The 10,707-nt window shown below is 39.6% G+C and overlaps 1 protein-coding gene across 1 annotated transcript; it reads left to right on the top strand.

Annotated features, from left to right (window-relative positions):
• Positions 1-2,767: 2,767 nt before the first annotated feature.
• Positions 2,768-8,943, top strand: LOC116510973. The gene is made up of 3 exons (XM_032220666.1): positions 2,768-2,836; positions 4,459-4,619; positions 8,105-8,943. The coding sequence occupies exon 3, from the start codon at positions 8,127-8,129 to the stop codon at positions 8,901-8,903; it is 777 nt and encodes a 258-aa protein (XP_032076557.1). The 5' UTR covers positions 2,768-2,836; positions 4,459-4,619; positions 8,105-8,126; the 3' UTR covers positions 8,904-8,943.
• Positions 8,944-10,707: the final 1,764 nt, after the last annotated feature.

Below are 10,707 nucleotides of genomic sequence, written 5' to 3' on the forward strand. Positions count from 1 at the left end.
TAGTAACTGTGAGAGAGATCTTGGAGTCCTAGTGGACAACCATTTAAATATGAGCCAGCAGTGTGCAGCAGCTGCCAAAAAAACCAACACAGCTCTAGGCTACATAAACAGAGGGATAGAATCAAGATCACGTGAAGTGTTAATACCACTTTATAATGCCTTGGTAAGACCACACTTGGAATACTGCATCCAATTTTGGTCGTCACGATGAGTGCAGAGAAGAGCACAAAGATGATTTGGGGATTGGAGACTAAAACATATGAAGAACAGTTGCAGGAACTGGGTATGTCTAGTTTAATGAAAAGGACTAGGGGAGACATGATAGCAGTGTTCCAATATCTCAGGGGTTGCCACAAAGAAGGAGTCAAACTATTCTCCAAGGCACCTGAGGGTAGAACAAGAAGCAATGGATGGAAACTGATCAAGGAGAGAAGCAACTTAGAACTAAGGAGAAATTTCCTGACAGTTAGAACAATTAATCAGTGGAACAGCTTGCCTCCAGAATGCCCCAACACTGGAAGTCTTTAAGATGATGTTGGATAGCCATTTGTCTGGAACAGTATAGGGTTTCCTGCCTAGGCAGGGGGTTGGACTAGAAGACCTCCAAGGTCCCTTCCAACTCTGCTATTGTATTGCTTAAACCTCTGATGTTTTAAGACAACATTTTAGGGTATCCACCCTGGATTAAACACTTCTATAAAGCTCATTAAAGCACCATTCACCAGTCTAATGGCTGAAAACTACTATATACCAGAAAATTTCCTTCACCCTGCCTCACCTATCAGTATCCTGCCACTGAATTCTGAGTGTCCTTATTTACCGTGGACAGGGCAAGTTAAGGAAAGTAATTAATAGATTCTCCTTTCTCCCCACCCCCCTCTATCTTCTTCCATTAGAAATCACTGCCAGCAGAAAAAAAATACAGCAATCATTCCTTACATGGCATGGGTTAGGATTGGGAAGCAATCCTAGTTAGGATAGATTGTTCATCCAGCTGGTTTAGCTATCTTCAAATGTTATTCCAGACTTGCATAAACTCCTAGCAACAGACTATAGACACTAGGAGAGATGGCAGGATAAAAGGCCTAACTTCTCTTCCTCCAATCTCTCTAACTGCTTTGTCCTATAGCTACCATCATTGCAACTGACCCTGAGTATCCATCAACTCAAGCTATTTTAAACAGCTTTAGTACAATTTTGAAAAGGCAAGAAACCCAAATTCCATAACAGTCCAGCACTGAAAGAGACAGGGTGGAGTGATTGTAACATGAAGCATTAGAGGGAAAGCTGCGGTGGTGGGTTTCAAAAATTTTTAGAACCTCTTCTGTAGGTGTGGCCTGCTTTGTGGGAGTGGCTTGCCGGCCATGTGATTGGGTGGGAGTGGCTTGGCAGTCATGTGACTGGGTGGGCATGGCCAACTTGTAAACTGTGGTGAAACTCACTTAACAACGCTCTTGCTTAGCAACCAAAATGTTGGCTCAGAAACTCTGGCATTTGAAGCATGCAAGTCTTAAAGCTGTCAAGTTAGTGTTCAAACTTGACAGTTTTAATACGTGGACTTCAACTCCCAGAATTTCTCTTCCAGTCATGTTGGCTCAGGAACTCTGGCATTGAAGTGTGCAAGTCTTAAAGCTGTCAAGTTACAAGACCCTTGCACCCCTAACCCTTTAGAAAAAAAAACTCCAGGGGTATTCAAACTTGACAGCTTTAAGACTTTAAGGTTTAGATAGGACTCTTAGAGGCGGGCGGAGCGATTGGTGCGGATGGGCGGGGGGAGGAAGCTGGAACCGGTTCTAAACGGCACGGTAGATTTATTGAACCTCTTCTATAGAAGAGGTTGGAACTGACAGGAACCCACCCCTGGAAAGCTGTCTCTCTTTTGCTTCATTCCAAGGCCTCATCACTTAATCAAGTACTATTTGAGGTGATCTAGATTTCTGAGCTATAGATAGATCAACTTGACAAACTGGCAAATATTGGACAGCTCTCAGTTTTTTTTAAAAAAATGAATTCTCCTCCTGCTTAGAGATGAATAGTTCTGAGGAAATTGCACAAAAACTAGGGAGAAGCTGTGCCCATCCCAGAGTTAAGGGTAGAACTGGATTATAAACCTGGAACAGTTGTGGAAATGTTAAGCTATGTCAGATATAAATGAAGGTGAAGTCATGAGAAGATGGCAAAAAACATAAGATGTTGCACTTCCATATTGTGCTATGGTTAGATGTAAGTGTAAGTTGAGAAAGGTCCCCTGACTCAGTTTACAGATCTCTTAGACTTAAATTTTAGTATCTACATTTCCACAGAAAAAAATGGGACCACCTGGTTTCATCTTGATCATTCATTTTTGTACTTATAATGATGTTTTAACTGCTGACAGGAAGCAGTTACAGAAAACAGAATCAATAGAAGCTTCAATGAAGAAAACATCCAGTTCAAAACACCAATATCATTGCCAATACTCATGTCAAAGTACAGAGTTACAAATACGAGAGCAGAAGTTCTGGACTGAGGAAAGTTAAATATTATTTAAATGTCCTTTTTTAATGAAGTTTGCAAAAGTAATGTATGCAGTATTTCAAAAGTTTTAAAATGTTCAAAGCCATGAGAGCAGCACATTAATACTAGGAACTTTAAAACATTCATAATAAGTCAACCAACTAAAATCAACTCATTCAAAAGACTAATTTGAAGAGACATTTAAAATCTCATCTACAAAGCCAAACATTCATTTTAAGACAGGAAATTCAATTAGTAATTGGCTACCTTTGAAAAGGTATAATTGTGCTCATCAGTCCAATTGCTGCAAGTCAGACCCACATCAGACGTTTGAGCTTTGGTAAGAAATGTAGATTGAAGGAAGGATGGGCAAATACAAGACATGTTAGATGTTGGAGAAAGCTTTTTAGAGAAGTACAGGAGAATGCTAGTTTTGTTAGCAAAGGCTGAAAGGAAAGCTAAAAGTGTGTAAATGAAAAACTGATGTTATAGAAGTGGAGAAGTATGCATTTCAGAATCTTGTTAGTATGGTTATTTATTTAATCACCTTTATTATTTTTATAAACAACTCAAAATAGCAAACCTATCTAACACTCCTCCTCTTATTTCCCCCACAATGACCTCCCTGTGAACTGGTTAGGCTGAGAGAGAGTAACTGACCCAGTCACTCAGCCAGCTTTCCTATCTAAGAAGGAAACTAGAACTCAAGGTCTTTATCTTTCTAGCCCGGTAACCACTAGACCAAAGTGGCTGAAAATTATTTTGGCAAATCTTAAGATTAAAATTCTGTAATTTTCACCATTGCAGGAAATTGAAATGAATGTGATGTCAATTAGACCAGGGGTCTCCAACCTTGGCAACTTTAAGACTTGTGGACTTCAACTCCCAGAATTCCTCAGCCAGGAAGGTTGGAGACTCCTGAATTAGACTATCCCCACAACTCTGCTACTGGATTGATTAGCAGTAATAAATGTGATGTATTTGTTTCATTAGAACTGTTATCTTGATGAATCCATTTCTTCTTTATGTCTATGGAGATTCTCAATCATCCAGGTCATGGTTGTTCCCAAGGTGCTTTTTTTTTTTCAAGAGGCAACTGGACTTTCTTGTTTCCTTTGAAGATGTTTCAGTACTCATCCAAGAAGTTTCTTCAGCTCTGAAGCCATGTTTTCTTTAGAAAATTTCCCCTTAAAAATAATAAGTCTTAGGAAAGAAAGATTGCTACCTTCTTCAAAAATAATATTAATGTGTTGAAAGTGTAGCATTCTGAAAACAACAAGGAAAATAAAGGTACACAATTATGAGAGCTGGTTATATGTGCAGCCTAGACAAGTGGAGGAGATAGAGTAAGAGGTTGCTCTGTTTTGTTTAAACTGAAGCAGTTAAGAGTCCTGTGTTGTTTCTTTTATTGTGTATGACGTCACTGTTATATTATTGGTATCATGCAGGATTATCCACCTGACAGGCTTCTGTGAGGTCATTGCCTGAGGTCATTCAAATCACATTGGTCAGTGATTTGAAGACTGATAACATTTCAACAAGATGAGCTGTCCTCTTCTAGTTCTTCCCCACTGAACTGTGTTTTCTTTTTCATCTCTTTCCAAGCAATCATCCCAAGCCAAATGGCAGGTTTTCTATTTATTTTATCTATGCTATCCCAAAGAAGTTATGTTTCATTATGGTTCAAATGCAAAACTGGTGTGATTTTTTGCTTCTGAACCTGTGAAATCATAAATATACAAATACGAAGTATTTCTAATGTCGCTTATTTAATAATACACACTTAATTATTGTAACACAGGGGGAAAAAATAAAGAAGGGATTTTTTTAAAAAAGTAGGAGAAAGACCAAAAGAAAACAGAGAAAATAAGAGAACAGCTGGTATTATCTTCGTAGTATAAAAATCTAAAGGGCATATAAAATGTACCTCTGATCAGGAATTTTTTCTCTCTACCATGTCAGGTATATATGTGAAATGTGTGTCCTACTGAACACCAGAGTCTGTGATTTCAAGACTATTGACAACTGCTGCAACTGGGTCCCTTAGGAATATCAAAGTAGGCCACCGAGGGTAGAAGATTGGTGATGGAACATATCCAGATGGAATAAATACGAAAACACAGGTAAAATAAATTCTTTATGTTCTTAAATTATTCCAGATTGGCATTTCCCTGTGAACAATATAATAGAAGATATATCAAACATCCTCTTATGAAAGGCCGCTACATTTTTCTTTTGTGATAATATTGGCAATTTCTATTTCTTAACCACAATTAAATTATGTTCAGTGTTTTTACTTTACTATTCCTTATTAACAGCATACTCATGTCTTACTTTCTTGTAGTAGAATATTTGTGTATTTCTTCAGATCTGAGATCAGTTGTATATTTAACTTACCATATAAATTAGATCTTTCAGCACCTTTCAATACTGTTGACCACAGTATTCTTCTAAACCAGTTGAGAAGGTGGGAAGGATGATGTCCCCGGTTTTTGTGCGTTTCTCAGTGGGCAGGTTTCAGAAAATGGTTGTTGTGGATGGAGGGAAATCAGACCCTTGACCACTTCATGATGAAATGCATCAGGGTTTAGACTACATTCCTATCCTGTTAATATTTACATAAAATTTCTGGGATAAGTCATTTGCCAGTTTGGGGTGAAATCTCATCATGGTGGCACAGTGATTAGAATGCAGTATTGCAGGCTAACTCTGCTTACTGCCAGAGGTTTGATCTTCACCAGCTCAAGTTTGATTCAGCCTTCCATCCTTCCAAGATCAGCAAAATGAGGTCCCAGATTGTTGGGGGCAATATGTTGACTCTGTAAACTGCTTAGGGAGAGTTGTAAAGTACCATGAAGTACAATTATAAGTGCAATTGCTATTGATATAATATACTGGTGTTATCTAGTTACTGTATACACCTTCACCCAAGACCCATTGGGAGATGTGGTAGAAGTTATGACCTGAAATGAAGAAATACAATCTGTCTCAATCCAAAGAGGCACAGAGACTGTTTATTCAGAAGTTGAATAATGCCAAGGTTATACCATCTTTGATTCTTGATGGGGTGATGCTCCCCCCAAAAGTGCAGGCTTGCAATGAGCAGGACTTCCTGGACTAACTGCTCCTCTTCAAAGAGCAGGTGGATGAAATGTTTTGAAGGGCATTTGCACAGCTTTGACTGTTCCACAGGATGATCTGAAGATTGTCACTCATACCTTCTCATCTCTTGATCAGATAATTATAATCCATAACACCTGGGGTTACTCTTAAATATCACTCCTGGAGTGGTTATCTGGTCCAGAATGTAATAACACATGTGTTCATTAGTCAGACATGATAGAGCTACATTACTTCTCTGTTATATGTTTCCAAGTAGATTCCAAATGCAATTCAAGGTATAAATCCCTATATACCTGAGGACCTGGGTAACTTACAGGTGCCTTTTCCCCAATAGTTTTTTTGCTATCCTACCTGAACAACTAGGGATAGCCTACAAATGGCCCCCATTTACCAGAGAGTATAGTGAGAGAGGCCCCAATGGAAGGCATTACCTGTAGCAGTTCATTCCGCTGCACTAGCTTGCCCCCAAAATAGAGATGTCCACCATCATCATGGTCTTCTAGAAGCAGGTGCAAATGTGACTCTTTTTAAGGGCCTTTGTGTTTAATTGTAATAGTGACAGCCCTTTTTACAAATTTATAATTTTTAGTTGTGTTCTTTTTATTATTTTAATCATTTTATTTTTATTTTGTACCTTCTTTTCAGTCTATAAATTCTGTAAACTTCCTAAAATCTGGTCAGTTTCTGGTGATTAGATACATTTCATAAATAAATACAGATAGTACCCTGTTTACAATTGGTTGCTTAGCAACCATTCGAAATTACAAAGGAACACCCCCCCCCCAAGGTTACTTATGACCAGAATTCAAAATTCCAATGGCCACCCCCATCCCCAGTAATCATATCACATTTTGGACATTTAGCAACCAGCCCAAATATACAGCCATTCACAGTGTCCCATGCCCCCCCCCATGCATGTGCAGCAGAGACCCGAAAACCAGCTGGCTGGTGGGAGGCGCATGCGCATGCATGGTGAAGCTTTGCTGGGGCAACGGCTCGCATGCCCACAGAGAGGGCTCTGCATGCCACCTGTGGCACGCATGCCATAGATTTGCCATCACAGCCCTAGACAATCTGTTTTTAACTTATTTATATATTATCATTACTAAAGATTAAGTAGTGAGCTACTCAAATATTGGGATAACACTAAATTTCTCTGGGTGACAAAAATCAAAGGTAATTGTGAAGGTCACCAGAAGGATCTTTTAAACTGGGTAAATTGCAGCTAATGACAAATATTATGCAATTGAATTAAGAAGTACACCACCACCATCATTTTTTCCATATGCATTTATTGAGTCTGAGCTGTCTGTAACTGAGAAAAAGATCTTGCAGTCATGATTTCTACCTCCCTGAAAACAGCTTATCAATCAATGGCAGCTGAAAAAAGGCAAATTCCATGCTAGGGATTGAAAATAGAACATCAGAAATTGTAATCCCCTTTATGCAACTCTGCAGTATATCTGCAAATTTACTATATAGTACATTACAGTACACCAGATATACAATTCTGATAGCCCCATTTGAAAAAAGTACAGAAGAAGGCCACCAATATTATCCTGGGGTTGGGGGCTGGGTTGAAAGGACGTTGAACACTCTCTCATAAAGAAAGCTAGAACATTTGGGACTGTTTTGCTTGAAGAAAAGTCACCTGAGGATGGAAGGCATGACTGAGGGGTATAATATTACGTGTGGCAGGGAGGAAGCTTTTCTCCCTGTCTCAGAACACTCCGCCCAATGAAACTGTCTGGAAGAAGTTTTAGAATAGGTAACAGTAAGCATTTCTTTACAAAGAATATATTAACCTGTGAAATTCATTACCACAAAATGTGATGATTGCAATTAATTTGAATTGCTTAAAAGGGAATAGGATAAATTCACAGAAGAAAATAGCAATAGCACTTAGATTTACATACCATCCCCAGCACTCTCTGAGAAGTTTCAATGTCAACATGTTGCCCCCAACAATCTGGGTCCTCATTTTACCAACCTCGGAAGAATGGAAATCTAGGTCAACTTTGAGCGCTGTCAGGATCAAACTCCAGGCTGTGGGCAGAGTTTGCCTGCAATACTGAATTGTAACCACTGTGTCATCAAGGGTCTTTGACATGTCTGTCAAGAATAATTAGTCTTGTTGGCAAGCTCATCCCTGCAAATACCAGATTCAAAGGAACAAAGACAAGAGAGAGGGAATATTTCCTATATGCAAGGCCCTCAAAGCATCCAGTTGGCCACGTTGGAGAAAAAAGATGGACTTGGCCTGATCAAAGAGGGCTATTCATATTTTTTAACCATTCAAATAAAATATATCTCATGTGTCCAAGCTTCAGGGTTTGACAATATATTGTATTAGCTCCAAGTATGGAAATACATCATAAATATTTTGAGTACAGCCTAGTCATCATAAAATATATATTGCCCCTGGTTTCATAAAATTAAACAAATGATTTTTTTCCATTAAATATTGTTTTGATTTGAATTTCAGTGTGACATATCCTTTTATAGAAATGCAGTCCATTTTTTGTGGAGGAGGAAAGGAGGAGAAGCTAGTCAAGGCCAGCCGCGATATGTATGACTGTGTCTACATTTTTGTTTCTTCTACCAACACTGCATTCCGAATGCTCAACGAATTGCTTGGAAGTAAATTAGCCATAATTACAGTACGGGAAAACCTTAGCATCAAGGAAAATCTTCAGCTTCTACAGAGTGCTCTGAAAGAGATGCAGATGCTAGTAGACTTGAAAGACAAAGATTTCCAGGAAAAAGTTGAAGTTAATTTATATTCTCAACTTATTCTGCCAGCCCTTTCCACTGATGAAAAAATCAGGGTTATAAAAGATATATATCATCAATATAATGGCACTTTTGAAAATATCTGTGGTCCCATTTGTGCTGTTATAATTAAGCATGGTAATTTCCTTGAAACGCTTGAGATTGCTCTTCGGAATTTAGTGAATACGCCCGTGCTGTCTCTTCAAGTGAGTGAGCTTCTCATGACCAAAGAAGAAATTGCTAAAGCACTTCCAGACTTCAGTCCCTGTTCATCTAAAAGTTCACCACCAGTCAAACAGAAAGCCCACAGTTTTTCTGTTCCCAGTTCTTTTTCACTTACTAGATTCATGCGGATAATTCATTGTAGACACACATCTAAGGATTCCGTTCAGATGGCTGCAGAAATCATGGCAGAAGCTGTTCAGACTTTGAGACCATCTTGTGAACATTTCCAAAGATTTATTAAGGTGGCTGACGAGTATGTCACATTGATCATTGACAAAAGGCAATAAACCAGAAGGCAATTGCTCAGCTTTTATAAATTTACTTCTGTTTACCCAGCAAGAAATAAAATTAAATTAAAAAAGGAGAAAACTTCTGATTGCAATATCTGTATTCTCATCTACAGTTCAAACATGTTAATATTTTTTTATATAATATCATGCCAACAAAGGCATGGGTATATGGTTTGGCTCTTATTCAAAATTCCCCTTAATAACTTTGAAGAGTTTTTTTTTATCAATTCCCTTGAAATGGCCTTATCCTCCTTTACTAATTCTTTCCTGTGCTGCTACCTCTCTTCTACTGCTTAGCTTTTTTTACTGTATATTTGTGGTCTTCCTTTCTTCATCACATTTCCATTTTTCTCCTTTTAATAATTATCCTCATTTTTCAATTCCAGTTAATTCAACTTTTCTCAATTATAAATAATAATTTGACAAAGGAAGTCCACTTAGCCTCTTCTTCCTTCTCACTCCATGTTTCTTTTCCCAAAGTAAACATACTCAGCATCTTGATTCCATAGTATTTGTTTTTGCCTGGGAATTCCCATCGTTCTCATATATTTAAATTGTCTGACAAATAATTCCCTCTCCAGTTCTAGACAGAATAGAGGTAAATATCTCAGCATCAAGAGACAAAATGAATCTGATTTTGTTCTTCTAAGCAAATTCAAGCGAATGGTTCAAGAAGATAGGCTGAATCCTTTTTGTTCAACAATTGTTTAAGAAATGTAGTCTTCAGTCTTTTAGTCTTAGCAAATACACCAGAACCTGGAGTTCAGGGAGGTGGGGGGAGTTGTGGTTAGGAGGTAACTAGTATATACATTTCTAATGCAACCCAATGAAGAGAGAATGTATTGGCTACTACATTCCCTACCAGTAATTGAAGTTGCTAAATGTGTTTTCATAGAAACCACCACCTACAGCACATTAAATTAAGAAAAGTCTCATCATAGAAAAATCTTCCTCCCCTCCTTTTCTTATCAATATATAACCATCATGCCATTAAAATCCTTCTTCCTCCTTTATGCCAGTTGTATTTCCATGATAATTTTTTTAACCTCTACTTATTGGTCATTGCTCAAGGTTGTTTTTTACCAACTTCCAACTGTGTTTCATTAAGAGAAATTGACAAATTGAATGAAGACAAGACATTAGAAATATAATCTAACCGTCCGACCGGCGACCGTCCCGCGGCCACCCTCTTGGCGTCGCCCTCCGGGAGGACCCCAAGGAGCCACCCCCCCTCCCACCAGCCGCTGCCACCTTCTTTGCCAAAAGAACTAATTGACACCCTTGGGGGAAGCAGCTGCCAAGCGAAACCAACAAGCAGAGAAAGAACCCCCCCCCCTCAGGCGACTGCCTCCTCTCTGCGCATGTGCGAGACCGGAAGATGGCGCCCAGGCGTTTTGCTCCAGTCTGACGAGGTGAGCAAACGCTGAAAACAACCTAAAAAACTGAACAGACTGGTGCCCGAAGATGGTCCCGGGGATGTCCAGAATTCAGAGGACCCGAGGAGCCCAGACCTTTGCGGGGGTCGCCGCTTCTGGGCGACCCCGGACGGCACAACTGCGGAGGTCTGTGTGCGAGCTGCCCGCGTCATTCGGCAGTGGGGGGGGGCGGCACCGCGTCGGCGTTTCTCGGCCTAGACGATTCCATCCTGCTTATCGAGCCGCCTGCTTGGGGTCTCGTGAGACTGTTGTCACCTCAGAGGGAGAGAGAACCTACTGAACCAGCCCAGACCTCTACGGGGGCTGCCGTTTTCAGGCGCCCCAGGATTGTACAACTTTGGGGGGTTGTGTGCCGCGAGCTGCCT

The sequence above is a fragment of the Thamnophis elegans genome, chromosome 7 (assembly GCF_009769535.1).
Source record: "Thamnophis elegans isolate rThaEle1 chromosome 7, rThaEle1.pri, whole genome shotgun sequence".
NCBI lineage: Eukaryota > Metazoa > Chordata > Lepidosauria > Squamata > Colubridae > Thamnophis > Thamnophis elegans.

Bases quoted from the DNA above. Each gene is read 5' to 3' on its own strand.
- LOC116510973 (XM_032220666.1), top strand. From the start codon at position 8,127: ATGCAGTCCATTTTTTGTGGAGGAGGAAAGGAGGAGAAGCTAGTCAAG.